Source organism: Phascolarctos cinereus, unplaced genomic scaffold (genome assembly GCF_003287225.1).
Source record: "Phascolarctos cinereus isolate Bilbo 61053 unplaced genomic scaffold, phaCin_HiC Scaffold_726;HRSCAF=1367, whole genome shotgun sequence".
Taxonomy (NCBI): Eukaryota; Metazoa; Chordata; class Mammalia; order Diprotodontia; family Phascolarctidae; genus Phascolarctos; species Phascolarctos cinereus.
The window spans coordinates 45,145,139-45,165,713 of record NW_027556098.1 but is presented as its reverse complement, the minus strand read 5'-3'; the positions used below and the strand labels follow the sequence as shown (position 1 = coordinate 45,165,713).

The following is a 20,575-nucleotide window of genomic DNA, read 5'->3' as shown; positions in this document are numbered from 1 at the left end:
AATCAAAACAATCAGATCCGATTTGTAGCATTTCCAAGGTATAAATGCTAGCGCTGAAAAATTAACAATTTTTAAGCTGGCTCCAGCGCATGCACAACTTTTGGGAATTCAGCAGCCCGGTCTTGAATAGTGGGGACTGAGCACCCAGTTTGATTTTGGCTGCAGAAATTTACACCAGAACTCTGGGCGCGGTCTGAGAACGCGAGGGGGGGGCGCTCGCCCTCTGCTGGCCAAGAAGCTCCAAGCGCCGCGAGCCGGAAGTCGGCCGGAACCGAAGTGAGCGGCGGATGTTTCTGGGGGAGGAGGAGCGGAAGTGCACACAGTTTCTTTTTTCTGTAGTGATGGCGTGCGGTGCGGTGGGTCGCTTGCGGTTACCATGGAGTGGTACGAGTGAGTGTCTTCAGCTGCTTTTGTAGGGGAGAAATTGAAAGAGGCGGAAGAAGGAGGCAGGGTGTCTGGCCCAGGGGTGGCCCCCGCGGCTGGTGGTCGTGGAAGGGCCTCTTCAGGGCTCCGTACGTGGGGGGCCGGGGGCGGGTCAGGGGAGCGGGGTGGTCATTTATCCGCGGTCCAGGCGAGGAGACCCGGGGGGCATACATGGACGTGCCTTATAAAGAGCAGTCAGATTTAGAACTGGGTTCAATGTGTGTTGAATTGCCTTAAATTTGATTCGTGAAAGAACTTGCCTCAGACAGTAGCATATGACCTTGGACGAGTCAGCTGAAATCTGAGTCCGTTTCTTCCGGAAAATAGGGTTAATAATCAATCCCCTCCCTGTCTCACAGGCTTTGTAAATTTTGCGTGAATATACAGCTCTCTTCATTTTAGCTGTTTTACTGAATGTACTTGAAGTACCTTGTCATGATGGCCACCTTTTTGGAATGGATTTTAAAATGCTGTTGGATCCCCATCTGATCTTGTAGCTTTAGGGGAAAGTGATTTAGATGAAGTCTCTTAACTTTGCATTTTAATTGTTTGCCAGGGTTTATAGCTACAGCACCTTCTTTTCAACTGTCAACTACTGAGGCAGCTAAGATGCGAAATGAGCTCTTTGACAGAGAGAAAAAGAGGCAGCTGTCACTTAATCCGAGAACTGAGAAGATTGAAGTTAAACATGTTGGAAAATCTGACCCTGGTGCTATATTTTTGATGAATAAGAATCTTTCAACTCCTTATAATTGTGCCATGCGTAAGTAAATCAGTTTCAATCAGTAATTCCAGTTGCTCCATTTTATAGGAAGTGTACCCTGCATCTTCCTCCCAGACATATAATCTCCTATTAGGTTGTCTTTTCAACTCTACTGAAATAGATTCTTGTCAGCTTATTAATAGTTGGATATTGTTTTAATTATCTAATTTTTTTTATAAGAACAGGAATATTTTCTGTTGGGGCCAAAGCCATATCTGTAGCCTTCTGAAGTCAAGTAGCCCATACAAGGTGGCACAAGGTGGCCACTTGCATTCACTGCTTCTTACCCAGGAAGAGTAGAAATTCTACTTTTTTTTTCTGGTCATACTCATGTTTTAAAAACGAAACCAACTCCTACACATATTCTTTAAGGAAAAATTTAATTGAGCTTTTCATTTTACTCAATATCATTTGCTGAAATTGAATCCTTCATCTGAAAAGAAAAACAATTAAGCACAAACATCTTTTATAATGAACATGTATGTGACATCCTGTCCTAGTAGCCCACGTACAATATTTGAATTAAATTTTATTTTTTTAATGAACAAATATTGTTCAATAAAGTTTTCTTACCCTCTCACCCCCGTTTAAAAAAACAGAGAGAAAAACAAAATTCTTGTCTCGTATGCACAGTAAGGAAAAACATTCTCAAATTTGCTATGTCCAAAAAAGTATGTCATAATCTGCACCCTGCATCACTTCTCTGTCAGAAGATGGGTTGTGTGCTTTATCCTTCTACAATCAGGATTTGTCATTGTATTCTTCAGAGTTCTTAAGTTTTTCAAAATTATTTGTTTTACATTGTTATTATGGTATAAATTGTTCTCTTTATTCTATGCACTTCATTCTGCATGAGTTTATACAAGTTTTCCTAGGTTTCACTGAAACTGTCCCTTTCATCATTTCTTATGGCACATCAGTCCATAGTCTTGATGGCAATAGCAAGAGTAAAATTTACCAACTATGGATCAGTATGTGTGCTGTATCTTTACAGGTAGTGATAATGAAATATTTTAATCCTGAAAACATGAGGATAGAGATTAATTTAAACAAGAGTATGTATACTGATTACCCAATCTTATGGCTAGTTGCATTTTTTTTCCTTTCCAGAAAATTCAGAGCACCACTGATAAGGTTAGTATTTGATAATCTAGTCATTAGTTTATGTTGGGGCATATTGTCATACTCTTCTATTGCCTTGACATTTGAAGTAGTAAGAGTTATACTGTAGCACTGTCCTTCACATGTGATGACAATGTTACCAACTAGTGTAAGAATAACTTTTTTTGTTTTTCTAGTACTGGTGGTGGATTTGATTAATCCCCCAGGCTCTATTGCCACATTTCTTTTGTAACAAGCTTCATTTGTATGAGAAATATAATCCTGAATTCTGTGCCTATAATTACTTGTGTTTTTCCTAACTTTATATGTAGATCTAGCCCTTGGAAAACTTCTAGGAGATAAAAACTAATTTCTCGATATTACTAATATTTTATTTATTTTGGAGGGAGCATATTTTCTGTTATGGCCCAATGCCATTCTTATTTTGCTTTTTGTGAGTCATTTAATCTACACAAGGTAGGTATGATATTGTAAATGGCCCATTTAATTTTGTGTGTGACAAGGAATACTTTAAGTATATTGATTTTAGTAATGGACTGCTGTGTTTTGGAATGTACTGACTTTTTAAAAGATCACTAATATGCCTAGTAATATAACATTTTAAAATGTAAATCTTTTCTGTAATTTTTGTTGGGCTTAGATCTATTGTGTGTTTAATTTAACTCTTTAGATTTAAGTGAATGGTATTGCAAGAAATCCATTTTGGCTCTTGTGGATGGGCAGCCCTGGGACATGAATAAACCTCTGACCAAGTCATGTGAAATTAAGTTTCTCACTTTTAAAGATGAAGATCCTGAGGAAGTGAACAAGGTAGTGTTATTTCTGAATTCAGTGTTTTCTTTTTCATTAAGCCTAGTTTATCTATGAAATTGACCAACAACAGCAATTCAACAAATGTTTAATTAGTGCCTTCTATATGCAAGGCACTTTGGGTACAAAGATGAAAAATTATGGAATCTGTACTCAAATAGTTTGTAGTCTTAACTGTGGGGATGTGGCATCTGCATAGCTACCTGGACAATATGAGCTGGTATATGAAAAGGAAAAAGGAGCAATCATAGGAAAATTTGAGGAGAAAGATTACATTCAGGTGAAGGGAGTCCGGGAGAATTTGTAGATGTGACACCTGAGTTTAATATTTAAAAAATTATTTGGAAAAGCAAAGATGAAGGAGTATAATCTAGGTAAGAAGAGTGAACTACACTAATGCCTGGAGATGGCAGATTGAATTGGAGGGAATAGGTAGTAGTCCTATCAGAACATAAATTTGTGAAGGGGATTAATGTAGAATATGTCTGGAAAGGGGGGTTGAAGCCAGTTGTGGAGGGTCCTAATTACACTTAGTAAATGCTTATTGATTTCTTGACTTGAATAGGTTAAGGAGCAGATTTTATTCCATCCTATAAGTAATAGAAAACCATTTCAAGTTTTTGAGCATTAGTGTTACATGGTCAAACCTGTTTACTGTATGTGGCGCTCCATCTTCTGACTCAGTACATTTGTATTCCCCATATCTGAAATGTTCAGCCTTCTCACCTCCATCTCTGGGAATCCTTATTTTCCTTCAGGACACAACTCAGGTGCCATCTCCTAGACAAGGTTGTTTCCTTAATCCCCTAGCTCCAGTTGTTAATACCTAGCAATTTCTTCCAAGTTTTTTCCCCCTAGATCTCTGATTTCGTTAGTGTAGGAAATTCTCTATGCAGTTCATTAACTGATCTGCAATTTACAGTCTTAGTTGTCTGGGGTGTTGATAGGTTAAATAATTTGCCTAGGGTCACACACAGCATGTGTCAGAGGTAAAATTTGAACCAAAGTTTTCTTCTCTCAGAGCCTATCCATTTCCATCCATTACTCCAGGCTGCCTCTCTCACCTACATAGTACCTACATAGTAGATGCTTACTAATTTATTAAGCACTGACTTATTCCCTAGGGAGATTAGTTTGGCAACTGTTTGAAAGACTCTTGTGTGTAGAAAAGGGAGGTAATAAGAGGCAGTGGAACTGGTCAAGTGATGGTTGTAATAGTCTGGGTCAGAAGTTATAAGGGTCTGGACTTGTGTAATGCACAAATTTGGTCAGAGACCTATAAGATTTTATTATAGTAGGTTTTTCATCAGTGAGTAAAATGTTCATAATACCAGTTTCCACATGGATAGGAGAATGAGATACATTAAAGACATTCTTTAAAATGTGATAGCAGGACTTCGTTTTGTTTGCATATTATCTTTGGCCAGGTCTTGGTGCCCTGATGAGTTATATAGACCCCATTTGATATTTTACTTCACTTCAGCAAATATTAAATGGTGTGTGCAGAGCACTATGCTAGGTACCAGGGCAAAGATGAAGTTCAGATAAGCCTTGATATTTATGGATATCCAATTGAGGGATAAGACAGATGTAGACAAGAATTTATTTAGATGGTAATTGCATTAGAGACTTGCAAAACAAAATGATGTGTGAAAGGGCTCAAGAATGTTGTTACCTACAAAGGTAGTATTTGAGTTGGGTAGGAATTTAACAAGAGGGGAAAGAGGGACATTCTAGATGTACCCAGTAGCAAAGGTGGGATTTAGGGCAGCTGGATAGGTAGGGCACAGGGCCTGGGGTCAGGAAAACTCATCTTCCTGAGTTCAAATCTGGCCTCATACACTACCTGTTTGACGTAGGCAAGTTACTGAACCCTATTTGCCTCAGTTTCCTTATCGGGAAAATGAGGTGGAGAAGGAAATGGCAAACCACTTCAGTATCTTTGCCAAGAAAACCCCAAATCAGGTCACACAGCTGAAAAATGACCAACCAACTGAACAATTAGTTTCCTTGCTTCAAGTCTCTCTTTTCTCCATGAACTTCCAAAGTAATTTTCTTGAAGTTCAGGTTTGACCCATGTTACCTTCCTACTGTAAAACTCTTGTGGTTCTACCTTTAGAATCAATTTATACTGCTCTGGTACTTGGAACTCTTTCCGTCTTCCTAATCTTCTTACATATTACTTCCCTCTATGTACTTTATTGTCCTGCCATACTTATTTATTTTCTTTTCTCACACATGATGCTCCAGCACCCATCTCCATGCCTTGGTATTGATCGTATCCCATGCCTAGAATACTTTTCTTCACTTCTGCCTCTTGGTTTCCCTGGAGATACAACTTAAGTCCTACCTTCAGACTCTGCCTGGGATCCTTAGCTGCTTGTGCCTTCTCATTTCTGTCTCCTGTATTTGTATATGTAGATATACTTGAATATAAATATATAGGAAATATAGGAAGATACAAGGCTGGAAAGGCAAATTGGTGTCAGATTGTGGAGGGCCTTCAGTGCCGGGCAAAAGAGGCTATACTTTATTCAGTGGAATGACCAGATCTAACTGTAAGAAAAATCATTCTGGCAACATTGTGAAGGATGGAGTAGAGGTGGCAAGGCCTATTTAGAGTTCAACAACAATGGCAGATTATTACAGTACTTTAGGTAGATGGTAATGTAGACCTACTCTAATGCGGTGGCAGTGAAAATGCGGGAGATGGTGTGGAGGTGAAAATGACAGGCTAGGGTAATTGGATGTTGGTGATAGGTGAGGGAGAGGAAAGGGTAAGATTAACTTTATGAATGGGGGAGACAGGGTCAGTAGTTGTGCCACAGACTGAATAGTGAAGTCAAAAGAAGGAGCAGATTTAGGGTAAAGCATGATTATCTCTTTTGAAGAGATACTGAATTTGAGATAGGAATGGGACATCCAGAGAAAAATGAAATCTGTTTTCAGAATGAACACTACTGCCCCCAAAGGATAGTGGCTTAAGGTGTAAATTCAGATTTGAAAGAATGTAGGGTCCATTTGGTATAGTGATATAAAGATAAAAATATGATATGTCATTTTTAAATTATTATTACATGTTTATATTTTCTTATATTTATGTGTTCAATATGATATTAAATATTCTGTATTATAAATTAGGAGGTCTAAAAGCAAAATGACATTTGACTACTTGTTATTCTCTTTGTAATGCTTGAACTTGGGGAAAACTGATTAGAGGCATATCTGTGAAGAAGAATGTTATACTAAAATGAAAGCAATTTGTGGAATGGCTTTGCTCTAAATTGAGGGAATCAGTTGTATTGTGCTAAGGATTGTTTGGAAGTAACTTAGAATTTTCTTATTAGGAAGGAAATTTTACTCATGTCCAACTTTTATTTATGGTGGTAATATTTATTTGTTCTTAAAATAAGCCAGGCTATACATTTATAAAAATCACTTTAATTCTGTAAGTACCCACTATATTCCAGGAGTTATATTGGGCATTAAGGATAGAAAAATGAAAATAGTTCTTGCCCCCAAAGAGTTTACAGTCTTCTGCGGAAAACCATATTTATTTTTTTCACTCATCAGCTCCTTAGAACATCTCATTAGGTAGGTCATCTTATCTTAGAGTTAAAATGAGTGACTGATAACAGAATGGTTGGTAGTTTTTTTTTTTGTGGTAGGACCAACAAAACTTGTAACTGCTATTGTGTTGGTTCTTTCTTGTTTTATATGCCTTTCTTATTGTATACAGATATAATTTTTGTTTTTAGAAGTTTGTAACTTACAGAATCTATACATGCATATATACATTTATAAAGTGGTATGCTGCTAAAATGTTTAACAACTGTCTCTCTGAAAAGAAAATGTACTCATGGCATACTTGTAAGTTCAATCTGTATTATTAATGTCTTCTCTATCATTTTCTTAAGCCTACAAATTAAACAAAACAATAAATCAAGCTCTGATTTGTAGCATTTGCTGATTTCTGAAGTATAAATGCTGACACTGAAAATTTAACAGTCAGCTCTTGAAAACCAGTACTGAACTGACTTCAGTACACCTCTACATTTAACTATAGCTGTAGTAATAAATAAAACCTTATTAGGATCTTTACGTGTTGTAAGTTATTCATCTATTGAATCTTCTAGCATTTCACTCAAAGGAAGAAAAGCTATAAGTATTTTTATATGGTCTTTGAGTCCTCATTTGAGGGAATAACCTCACTTGACATGTAAAGTGTTAATGTCACTTGCTTTTACTTTCACCATAAAAACTTCCCAAAGAGATCTCCCCTTCTTCTAATAATGACTTTATGGGTAAGTTTCCATCTGGGCTCATACTGTCCCATTACACTTGACATCATTGATAAGGCACTCCATATCCCCTTTGTTAGCCAACCTTGAGGATATGAAGGAATATTGCAGTCTCGTGGTCTTATTCTCCTCAGCCAGGTATTGCACTTAAAGATTTCAAGCCATGGATCTAGAAGTAGAAATAATAGATAAACCTTGCTTCCCACCAATCACCATCTAGAACTACTGAAAATGAGGGAACACAAATCAAGAGATGAGATTTTTCCTGTACAAAAAGGGAAAACTGGGAAGCCATCTTTGTTTTTTTAATTCAGTTTTATTTTATTTTCAGTTTCAGATTCTTTCCTTCTCATCTCTCCATTCTCCCTCCCCTCCCCTGCTATTGTTACATGGTAGAAACTGACAAATATTTGAGAGATTTTTCCTAAATGAATGCTGACCTGGATTTTAATATTGTACAATTTCTCTGACGTTATACAATTCTTCAGTGCTTAAGTCCCTTCATAATCTAGCCCTTTCCAACCTTCCCAGTCTTTTTTTTAATTAATTTATTTTGATTTGTCAACAATCACTTTCATATGCCTTTGAGCTTAAAATTTTTCTCCCCCTTCCTCCCCACCACCCTCCCCAAGACGGCGCACAATCTGATATAGGCTATACATTTACGTTCCTATTAAACATATTTTCATATTAGTGATGTAAGTAAAAATTAAAACCAATAGGAGGAACCATCAGAAAGAGGAAACAAAACTCAACAGAAGAGGAAAAAAAATAGCAATTCAACTTCCATAGTTCTTTCTACGGATTTGGTTAGTATTTTCCATCACGAGGCCTCTGGAGATGTCTTAGATCCTTGTATTGGTGGAAAGGGTTAAGTTTATCAGTATTAGTCATCGCACAACGTGGTTGTTATTGTGTTCAACGTTCTTTTGGTTCTGCTCATTTCACTCAGCGTCAGGCCATACAAGTCTTTCCAGGTTTTTCTGAAGTCAACCTGTTCATCATTTCTTATAGCACAATAGTATTCCATTACGTTCATATACCACAACTTGCTCAGCCATTCCCCACTTGATGGGCATCCTCTCAATTTCCAGTTCTCTGCCACCACAAAGAGAGCTGCTATGAATATTTTTGTACATGTGGGGCCTTTTCCCATTTCTATGATCTCTTTGCTTCCCAGTCTTTTTATACCATACTTTCCTCTGTGTATTGTGTTCCAGTGATGCTGGCCTTCTTGCTATTTCTTGAATAAGATACTTCATTTTTCAACTGTAAATTTTCACTGGTTGTTCCCCTGTCTGGATTTCTCTCCTCATCTCTGCCTCCTAGCTTCCCTGGTTTCCTTCAAGAAACCTTTCCTAATCTCCCTTAATGCTAGTTCCATCCCTCTCTATTAATTTTCTCCAATTTAGCCTGTCTTGTATGTATATACTTGTTTGTGTGTTGTTTCCCCTGTTGTACTGTGAACTCCTTGAAAGTAGACGATATTTTGCCTTTATATCCCTACTGCCTAGCACGGTACCTGGAACACAGCAGATGCTTAACATAAAGACTTGTTGGCTTGACTTGATATTGAACTAATTTATTGTAATACTTATTTACTCTATTTTAGGCCTATTGGCGTTCCTGTGCCATGATGATGGGGTGTGTGATAGAAAGGGCGTTCAAAGATGAATACACAGTTACTTTAGTCAGAGTTCCAGAAATTCCAGGTAATATAAACATTCTAATAACTAAATTAGAGTTGTGAAAAATTATGTAGTATTTGGATGCCTGTTTCCAGGGATGTGGAGTGTTCGGTCACTGTGAATGACAGCATGGTATAATAGTAGAAAGAGTAATGGATGGGGATCAGAGAGCCTTAGGTGGAGATCCCATTTTTGACAATGGCTATGCTACCTTGGACAGAGCACTTAACTTCTGTGAGCCTCAGTTTCCTTTTCTTGGGGTAATATAGGTAGTTCTTGCTTCACAGGATAGTTGTGAGAATCAAGTGAAATAAAGCAGGTAAAGTGTTTTTACAAGCTTTAATTTAAACTTATGTACATTTCTTCTATTAATAAATCTATGAGTACATTCATCAACATGGGATGTAAAATAATCTTCAAATGTCAATAAGTAAACATGAAAAAGTAGGTAGAAGATAATGTTTCAAGAGACTGAAATTCATAGGATTTAAAATGGATAGAAACTGAAAACAGCAGACTTTTAAGATTCTATTTTATTTCAGGTCCTTATTTTCTGACTCCCATATCTCACCCCCATTGAGAAAGCAAGAAAAACAAAACTCCTGTTGCAAACATGTATAGTCAATGAAAACAGTTCTGCCTTGGCCAAGAACAATAAATTTATGATGTGTTCACTGGGCATAGGAATGGAGGAAATGAGGTCATACGAAGGCATGTAGGGAAGTACAGGGTGTATTTGTTGTGCTTCCCTAGAAATAACCGTCTGAAATTTAAGAGTGTCAAAACCAAAGATACCAGTTTTTCTGTGGAGTCTCAGTGGGAGAGCACATTTCCTTTATCTGCAACTTTGACTAAGTTACTTGGTGGTGAAGATGTTTATTCCCTAGAATCTCTGTAAACTAAGATTAGATTTCAGAGGACTAACAGTCATTGTCCTAAACCAATTTACTATAGTAACTATATAAAAATTATTTGTAATATTCTGTTTTACATGAGATTTTTTTTGACTGTCATGACTGACAGCCTCTATTAGTATTACTTTCTTGATAGAGTCAACCCATTTTTCCCCCTGTTTTTAGTCTGCACATGCTGTTTTATATATGTAGGGAATAGCTAGCTACATTAGAAAAGCCTTCAGTTATGCAGATACTTAATTTTAACTTATTCTCTTCAAAAATTGCTTAGCATGGTGAGGTTTAAAGATGTTAATTGTGGCCACAGAAGTATAAGTCAGATAGGACTGAAACTCCAGTTCTTCCTGACTTCAAGGTTATATATATTATGCTATGTTACCCAGTACATTATTTATATGAAGGAAATCTCATGAAGTGATGCATTTGTAAGTCCTTGCACTTTTAAAATCAACATTAGAGTATACTTGCATAGTACTGTAACTTTCTGAATATGTGTACAATATTGTTTCAATCTATTATTTCATCTGTGTTATCTACACAGTTATCTACTCTCCCTGTTTATACAGATAATAAATACTCTGAGAGTTTAGCTGAAAAGTTATCACCTGTGGCCAGCCTGGGATGAGCCTTTTCAGTTTAGCTAGGTGGGCCCTTAGAAGACAGACTGATAGTCACAAAATCTATACTTTTATAACCTTTCTATACTGATAGAATGTTAAAGAGCTTGTATGCTTTCAAGAGCTCAAGATTACCTCCACATTATGATGAGGCTTTGAAGTATTACTTTAGGGATATATGCAAATGTATTGATGATTTGCAGGGGATGAAAGGGAAATTAAGTCTTGTGAGGATGACTTGGTACATAGTGCTTCCTTTTAAGTCAAGAGGCCTATTGAAATTAGCATTGGTTATGATGATTGTGACAGTTCTTTTGATTTTTAGATTTAGGAGAGATTGCTAATTATATTTTTTAGACTGAAATATACATCTGTTTCAGACTGAAATTTTTTTCTTACCGAAGTTAACATTTATTTTAATTTTGCTTGGATTTGTAGTGGTTGCTGGAGCCTTCTGTTATGATGTCATTTTGGACAAAAGACTTGATGAATGGATTCCAACACCTGTAAGTGCCTTTTACTTTGAGAAGAATTCTTTTTTGGAACTATTTTGTCACCTAGGATGACTTTCTAGAAATTAGTATTGGGAAGTTTGATGGTATTTTTAACAGTTCATTCTGAAAAGTTTAAAATATACAATGTATGTTTTAAATACGTGTAGGTATGGAGAATTTGTGATAGTAAATGTGTAAGAGGGATTTTAGCAGCTAGCTGTGTGGCCATAGGCAAGTCACTTTCCCTTTCTGGATCAATTTCTGTATCACAGAAATGATCTGATTGACTTAAAGGACTCTCCCTCTCCTAATTTTGTCTTATGATTCCATAAACTCACATTTTTAGTGACCCTTTACCACAGGAGTCTTGTTTCTATTCCCTGAGTGATATTCAGTGCTAACCTTATCCCAGGTGAACCCAGACTAGTCAGAGGAGTTGCCTCTTTGAGACCAGATTTGGAATTGGAAGACCTGGGCTATTAGCATAGTTGCCTTTTCCCCCAAGCCACTCCGCAGTCTCCATAATTTGATGCTCATATTATACCAAGACTTGGGCAGCAATTTGATGTAGCTGAGCCTGAAAGAAGAGTGATATATATTGGGAGAAAAGTCAGTTTTAAGCAGATCACAGAATTATACAGTGAGCTGGAAAGGACCTGAGTTATTATCTGTTTTAGGTAGTCTGAAGGTGAGCTGGCAGATAACATTAGCCAGGCAGCCTAGAATTCACATTCAAAAGGTTCATTAGGGGAAAACAAGCAGGTCATGAAAGTGGCCAAGGGATGAGCTTCAAGAGGAAGAGGTGAGGTAAGGGAGGGAGGAGGAAGCATTCCAGGCCAGGGAGGTGGGTTTAAAATTTGAAAAGTCAGGCAGTAGATACTGGCGTCAAGGAGGGGGAATCTAGGTAACTAGAGACAAGAATGATGCTTGATAATCAAACCAGCCATTATCTGAGCCCGGTTGTGCTTATGTGTTTCCTACCTGAGACTGAGTCAGCAAATGTTGACTGTATCAAACCTTCAAGTGATGTCATATAGCTAGAGTGTGGGGGTTGCGAAGAGGAAGTGGAAAGCAGTTTCTGACAATCGTTGAACATGTTTGTTTTTTCATGCTAAAAAAAATTTAGAAAGCATTGCCTATGGTATAAGGAAATTAATGTGGAATATAAGATAGCAATGTCAATGATGTGAGCTCTTTAAATTACCTTGTTTCTTAGGTGAATATTTCAGGCATTCAGTTTTATTTTAATGATCAGTAATAGACATGCTTCAATGTGTGTGCAATGTGTATTCTCTCTCATATATCAGGGTAAAGGAAGATAACCAGATAAAACTTTTTTCAGCTGAAGTGGTACTTCATATTTTAATATGCACCTTCCACATTAAATATAAATTTCTTGAAGGCAGAAAATGCTTCATTTTTCAATTTTTTGAAGTCTTTAATTTCAGTTTTAAACTCTGTATTCACAGTGCTTAGCACATAGTAGACTCAATACATGCTTGTTGATTGAAAACAGAATTTATAACTACATTATATGGAAGTGAAGGAGTGTGCTTAAGCTCAGCTACCACGTTACTTTTCAGTATATTATGGTGGATAGACTGAGTTGTTATCCATTTGGTATAGGAATGCATATAAATTACATATGTTTTAAAATGAACTCATTATTTTCTACCCCACTGTATATCCTGGGGCCAATAAATGAAACCTGGTAATAGGTCAGTCAGGTAGTTAACAAGCATTTGTTAAGCGTTTACTAATGGGTATTGGCCTAAGAAGTACAGAGAGTAAAAAGGCAAGAAGAGTCCTTGACCTCATAGATCTCATAACCTAATAAAAGAGACAGCATGAAAATAACTATGCATATAAGATCTATACAGAGCAGATGGAAAGCAGTTTCAGAGGGGAAGGCATTACTAGCTGGGGCACTGGGAAGGGGCTCCTGCAGAAAGTGGCATTTGAGTTGAATCTTGAAGGAAGTCTGAGAAACTGAGAGGCAGAGATGAGGAGGGAGAGTATTCCAGCCATGAGAGATAGCTAGAGAAAGGGCTGGAGGCAGGAGCTGTCTCAGGAGAGCTTGAATGTAAGGAGCTCCAAGTAGGCCAGATATCGACCGATACAGTAGGGAAAAAAAGAAAATAACTTTGAACTTAGGAAAAAAAACTTGCTTCAGAAATTAAAGTTTGACTATTTTTTAAGAATATCAGAGTACTTCTCATTTTTGACTTGTAAAATGAAAATTTTTTAAAAATATATTTTACAATATGTTTTTATTAATGTCTTTTTTTTTATCACCATAGTTTTCCCTGGTATTCCTACTTCTTCCTTCTCCAGAAGAGCAATCCCATATAGCACATATTTTTAAAAGAGGGAAAATGAACATAACTGAGTAATACATAAAAAGTCTTAACATGTGTGGAATATATAATCCTTATAGACCTCCTACCTCTGCAAAGGGGTGGGATGGGAGTGTTTTTTCATATCTCTTTTCTTGAGCTCTACCTGTTCTTTATAATTTTGTGTCATTTACTTTTGATGGGTTTTTTTTTGTGGTTATTTCCATTTATGTTTTTGTAGTTATTGTGATATTGTTTTCTTGGCTGTACTTTATTTTGCATCAGTTTGTGAGTGTGTGGGTGTGTGGCTATATATAGATATGTTGAGAGATATGAAGATATAAATATCTATATGGAAATATAGCTTTCTATGTATGTATATGTATATGTATATGTGTGTGTGTGTGTATACACACACACACACACACATATACATATGTATGATTTTCTTATCAATAACCTCTTCGAGGTATAAGCCTAGTAATAGAATCTCTGGGTCAAATTTTTAGTCACTATTTGCCTAATTTCAAGTTGCTTTCCAAAATGATTATGCTGATTCACAGCACCACCAGTGATTTACCAGTGTGTCCATCTTTCAACAATTTTTTAAACTTTGACTATTCCTATCTTGTTATGTTTGCTATCAAAACCATCTGATAGTAGTTAAAAATATATTGTTAGTAGCTTAGTTTGGGGCACTCTTTCACATGGTTGTTAATAGTTTTGAGTAATTCTTTGAGCTATGTTTGTTTATATCCTTTGAACAAATTTGGGGATTCACATACACATGTACACACACATGTATCTTGTTCTTTGCATTTTATCATTTGCATAGAATTGCATATATTGTTGATCTATGTACATATAGATTTGTGTGTATATATAAACGTATATGTATGTATATATGTGTTTTATATATTTTGGATAACAAATTCTTGCCAGAGAAATTTGGTGCACAGTTTTCTTTTCCCATTAATCCACTTCCCTTTTCTCATATGCTTTTTTTTTCTGTGCAGAAGCTTTTTAGTTTCATGTAATTCAAGTTACCTATTATCTTTTGTAATTGCCTCTAAACCTTGTGTAGTTTAAAATAAAAAAACAAAACCTTCTGTCTGTAGCTTTGAGCAGCATATAATCTGCTTCTCTTCTAATTTTTTAAAAATTTAGTTTAATTTTTTTATTTTTAGGTAATTGGGGTTAAGTGACTTGCCCAGGGTCACACAGCTAGTATGTGTCAAGTGTTTGGTCTGAGGCCAGATTTGAACTCAGATCCTCCTGACTTCAGGACTGGTGTTCTATCCGTTGTGCCACCTAGCTGCCCCCTTTCCTAATTTTTTGATAATCTTGCCTTTAATGTTAAGTTTGTGTTTCCATTTAGAATGTATCATAGCATATAGTGCAAGATATTGATCTAAACCTAATTTCTGCCAGTTTACTTTCAGTTTTCCCTACAATTTTTATCAAAAAGTGAATTCTTTCCTAAGTCATTTTTAATTTTTTGGTTTATTTAAGCACTGGATTATTGAGTTTTGTTGTTTTTATATTCTTTCTTGTCTAATCTATTCTATTGATTTGCCTTTATGTTTTTAACCCATACCAGACCTTTTTCCTTTCCTCTTTTCATAATTTGTCATGATAGTCTAGATTTTTTTATTTTTCCAAAAATAAATTGTTATTATTTTATCTCATTCTGTTCAATATCCCTTCAATAGTTTTTTTAAAAATGATTTAATATTTTATTTTTTCTCCCAACTACATGCAAAAACAATTTTAACATTCTTTTTTTTTTACATTTTGAGTTCCAGATTATCTCTCTCTCTCTGCTCTGTCCCCTGCAGTTGAGAAGACAAGTGATTTGATATAGGGTATACATGTGCAATCATGCAAAACATATTTCCATTTTAGTCGTGTTGTGAAAAAAACAACACAGACACCCCCTCCCTCCCCCCCAAAAAATTAAGAAAGCAAAGAAAAAGTATGCTTTGACCTGCATTCAGACTCCATCAGTTCTTTCTATGGAGATAGATCACATTTTTCATCATATGTCCTTTGGAATTATCTTGGATCATTGTATTGCCAAGAATAGCTAAATCTTTCACAGTTGATCATCATACAGTATTGCTGTTACTGTGTACAGTGTACACCCGAAAGGTTAACCCTGGTAGAGGTGGCAATGACAGATTTCTGATGGGTCCTTCTCAGAAGAACATGGTTGATGGTCAGAGGTCCAGTCACCAGTAGCAAGCTACTGCCAGCTGCTTCAGGAAAATCACTGTCTTGCACCTGTGGTGCCCAGTGAGCATGATCAGAACTGTGCCTAGGGTGATGCTAGCTTGAAGTCTCCTCACATGCTGGCTGAAGGGCTTTTTGCCATGACTTAGCAGCTTTCTAGGCATATCCTTAGTAGGGTAATACCTGAGCATCTTGTGAATCTTTACCATATGGGTTCTTCCATTCTTATCACCACCAACTGGCTTTGAGATAGTAGCAGGCACCTTCTCTTTTCCCTTTCAATTTGGGTTTTTAGCGAAGCGTATTTCCCCTTGTGCATAACTTGCCGGGAGTACACTGCAGACCTCTAGTATCTACTGATTCCTTGGGCCAGGACTGGGTTCCAACTGCAGTGCCTTTGAGGCTTTTTTATCACCTTTTTAGCCAAATCTTCCTTTTTGTTCTCCTTTTTTTCCTCTCTGACCTTCTTTTCCTTTGGTTCTTTTGGGGGTTTTTTTGTCTATCATCTTGGAAGAAGGGAAATAGCTCCTACTTTATTTTTTAAGTACTTTTTGAGCTCTTCCATGGCCTGGGGCCAATTCATATATTTCTTTGAGACTTTGATTTAGGAGTTTTGACTTTGTTTCTTTTTCTGAGTGTGTATTATGATTTTCCTTGTCACCATAGTAATTTTTTATAGTCAGATTTTTTCTGTTATTTGTTCATTTTTCCAGCCTATTTCTTGACTTTTAACTCTTTACTAAAGTGGGGCTCTGCTTTCTGGGTAGCGGTCATGCTGTCCCAAGATTTAGAGCTTTTGTGCACCTGTTTTCAGAGATACTTCTAGGTTTCTAGTTTCTCTAAGTTTTCAGTTGTTCTAAGGTAATATGATCTGTGGAGAGGTGTGTTTACTACTCTCCTGGCTTGTGCTCTGATCCATGAGTGACCACAAGCACTCTTTTCTGCCTTAGAACTATGAGGAGGGTCCCTAATCCACAGTGGCTGCAAGCTCTGGTGGTGTGGTGTTCCCCTGAGCCGTGTGACCTTGGACTGTGAGCTGAATTTTTGAATGTGTGCAAAGCAACATAGTCCTGACCTCCACTGCCAGCAAAGAGACTCCTGCAATCTTCTTCTGATCAGTTGTTTGATCCCTATGCCGTTTCTGCACCACGAGCTTCTAATCCTTCTTGAAGGAAAGAATTAACTTTGTCATTCTATGACTCAACCCTTTCCATATCCTTAAACTCTTGCCAGCCATACTATCTTCCTTCTAAGTCCATATTTGATGGGAGAGATGCCAAGCATATTCCATTTATTATGATTAAGTTCTCATTCTATTGGTCTTACTAAATCAGAATTAGATAAAAAACCAAGTCATTTTCAGTCTAACATTTCTAAGAATTTGTAAGAAGCTGTCTGCATAAAATTATTTACCTGAATCTTTCCATCTTTAATTTATTTTAAGAAATGTAGCCATCATTTTTGTAAGGTAGGGTAACGAATGCAGCACATTCTTTGGAAGTTTCCACTAATCTGTAATTATGATACTGTCTTGATGATCTGTTAAATAAAAACAGCCATCTTATTGATGTATTAAATAAAAATAGATTTCCACAGAAAAGCAAAATAGCTAAAGGTTTTATTTTAAAACGTTGTTTAGTCCATGCCACCAGGGGCCAGGGAAGGGGTCCAAGCAGCATGGGCACAGGGACCCCCAACGCCTGGCCTATGTCAGCGGAGGCCGGAAGCCTGCCGTGATTCTGCTAATACTGTGTGTTCTTGCTTCATTCAGCACATTGGGGAAACCAAAAGTGCTGACAAGGTGCCATCATGGATGTACTAGTAGAAGATAATATCTGTATTCTGAACCATGAAGAGGCTCCTGTGTCAGTCTATGCAGGAGTTCAACCAGTGGCTTCACACTTTGCCGTTGTAACTACATATAAGGACGTCAAAAAGAGCCTAAAGGATTCAGAGAAGAATTCCTTCTTAAGGAAAAGAATAAGATTTTTAGAAGAAAATCTTCTTGAAACCTGTTTAGATAAAGATACAAGCTCAGTGGGATGAGAAAAAGCAAATTGGATAAAATCAATAAAGACAGTTCTGAGTCTTGGAAGGTATTAAGTGAACAGCTACAGTCTAAAGAAGAACATTTCTAGTTAGGACTGAGGCTGAGACTCAGTAAGTGATGAGGAATCTAAAGTAACCTTCATGCAACTGGGAGGTAGAAAAGTTGAGCAGTTACCTGAAAATCTGTGGTTTGGAATAGGAGCTGGGACTGATGAGAAAGGAATGTAGTAGTCTGAGAACAGAACTGCAAAAATCTAAACACAAAGATGAGTCTTAGGAAGACATTCTCAATAACACAGACTTCCAGAGGCCAAGCATTCCAAGTAATAACATGCAACATGCCTACTGGGAACTCAAGAGAAATGTCTAATTTACATCTTGTGACTTGTGTACAAGCCAAACTACTAAGAATATTAACTCCACCTGCAATCAAGAAAGACAAGTCATCACTGGAAACCTGATTTTGGCCAATCGTTTGAAGAGCAGCTTGCTAACATATTATCAAAATCTTATGATGTAAAGTTGATAAATCCGAGAATAACATATTCCAGGCTAATATGCTCTGCTTTGGCTTTAGTAGATGCATATTGGTCAACTTCATGTGTAAATGTGTCTCTGATATGTTGTCCTGTATTCTGTTTTTCTTGTGGCTTTTTTCCCCACCAAATGTTGCTTACATGTACAAGGCTGAGATGGTAGGATGGCTCTATTTGACCTTTTACCACAACTTCTTCACATGAGAACAAAAAAAGGTACCTAGATGTGTGTTTTTTAAAGTTCATGGCAGGTATAAGATATGCTATGTAACAAAGTTTTCTCAATTTTTCATATTTTTGAAAATGAAATATTTTTATGGGAAAAATCATTTAATAAAAGTACATTAGATGTGATAATATTCTTTCCTTTTCCCTTTATTAATGAATTAGGATACACAAAAAGTCAGTTCAGATTTTCATCAGTGACATTCACATGTTAGAATCTTTATCAGTCATCCACTTCCATTTTTTTTTTTTAGGCAATTGGGGTTAAGTGACTTGCCCAGGGTCACACAGCTAGTAAGTGTCAAGTGTTTGGTCTGAGGCTTGATTTGAACTCAGGTCCTCCTGACTTCAGGGCCAGTGCTCTATCCACTGCGCCACCTAGCTGCCTCCATCCACTTCCATTTTATAAAACCAACAGAAAGCCATTTTAAAAATGAGATTTTTCTGTAATTCATGCTAGGACTGTGTTGAGTTGTATTTTTTATGAAATCTTTCTAAATGGCACAGATACTATAAATAAGACTATTGGAAGAATGATTGGAAGAATTAAGAGCAAAAATTTTTTCTTATGATTTAGAAGCATTCACTTCTCTAACAGAATAATTAGAAATTATTAGCTACTAAGATGAGTTCCTTAAGGATTAATATGGGTTAATTTTGTTACATGTGTATACAAGATCATAATTACATTTATATTCTTTATAAATATTCTACAATTCTAACTTCTCATTAATTCATAATGGTTTTCTCATCAACCAGTCCAAGTGATTTGTTTTTATCTTACAAGATTTGTAGAGCATAGAAATATAGTACTCCCAGGAATTGTCTGTGCATATAGAATATATATGTTAGAATAATGTAGAGTGATTTCATGTGATAATTTTGAAATCTTGTGTTGTGAAATATTACTGAATGTTACTACTTTAATTTTAAAGGAACACCTGTGTTCTTTCACAAAGGATGCTCATGCTTTAATTAGTAGAGATCTTCTGTTTGAAACTTTGGATGTTGAAGCAAAATTGGCATTAGAAATCTTTCAACACAACAAGTAAGTGCTCTTTTTTGAAAATTCCAAAATAATCTTAAATAATCCAGAATTATTATGTGAATGAAATCTTATTCTTTAAAACCTTTTTTATAATATCTACATAAGAAACTTTTCAGCCTTAGCTATAAACCTGTCTTTTTCACTCCCAACCTAAGTACCCTTAAACTTTTCTTTATTCTTTGTTTACTTCAGTGAGGTAAGCTGGATTTTTTATTTCTCTGTTTGTTTTTTGGGGAATACCTCTCCCAAAGCACTGTTTTCTTCTTTTAAAGTTCTAATTCTTCCAAGACATCTCTCAACCTGTCCTAAAATATATAATAAGAGCGAAAAACAAGCAACATAAATTGCAATAAGCATTACATTTCATATCCTGCCTCTGTGCTTTGCAAGTCATGGCAGTGCCTCAAATGCAAACTCTCCTTATCTCCACTTCTTAGAATGTCTAGCCTCTTTCAAAACTCATCTCAAATGCCACTTCTTACATGAATTCTTTTCTGATCCTCCCAGCTATATGTCTTCATTACCATTTTCCCCACCCAAAAATGTCTCCTTGTTTTACTGTGTGTGTGTGTGTATTTACATGATTATAGATTTACATGTTCTCCTGCTAGAATTTAAGCTCCCTGAGAACAGCGAGTATTTCATTTTTGTTTTTGTATCCTCAGTGCCTCGCACAAAGCCTGGTACATAGCAGGTGTTTTAAAATGCTTGTTGATCAATTAGCCATAACATTTGTTTCTATGAAAACTCAATACTCCTCTCTGTATACTTTCAAGTTTTAGCCAAATTAGATTGGTGTCTTCTGGAGCACATTTAGGTGAAAGAGGTTAAGAGGGCAGCACTGGAAACTATGTTGTGGTGGGCTGGGGCTTACTGTGGTGTCCCTTGGTAATGTAGGTCCAATGTTGGAATAAGTGAAATACTCACAGGTCATTAGCTGTAGCATAGAAAGGATATTTAACAAAGATACACCATTCAGCTTAGATGTAAATGGTCTTCCTCACCATGCTACGGAAA

At 36.5% G+C, this 20,575-nt stretch overlaps 1 protein-coding gene and 1 pseudogene across 1 annotated transcript in view; both read left to right on the top strand.

Moving 5' to 3' along the window:
* Nucleotides 1-283: 283 nt before the first annotated feature.
* MRPL39 (mitochondrial ribosomal protein L39) overlaps nucleotides 284-20,575 on the top strand; it is a 38,834-nt gene continuing 18,542 nt past the window's right edge. Inside the window, exons 1-6 of the mRNA XM_020995949.2 lie at nucleotides 284-390; nucleotides 980-1,186; nucleotides 2,979-3,118; nucleotides 9,032-9,131; nucleotides 11,077-11,144; nucleotides 19,446-19,558. Of these exons, the coding sequence (XP_020851608.2) occupies nucleotides 288-390; nucleotides 980-1,186; nucleotides 2,979-3,118; nucleotides 9,032-9,131; nucleotides 11,077-11,144; nucleotides 19,446-19,558 (731 nt within the window). The 5' untranslated portion in view covers nucleotides 284-287. The remainder of the gene's footprint in view (nucleotides 391-979; nucleotides 1,187-2,978; nucleotides 3,119-9,031; nucleotides 9,132-11,076; nucleotides 11,145-19,445; nucleotides 19,559-20,575) is intronic.
* Nucleotides 16,667-19,433, top strand: LOC110214862 (5-azacytidine-induced protein 2 pseudogene; annotated as a pseudogene).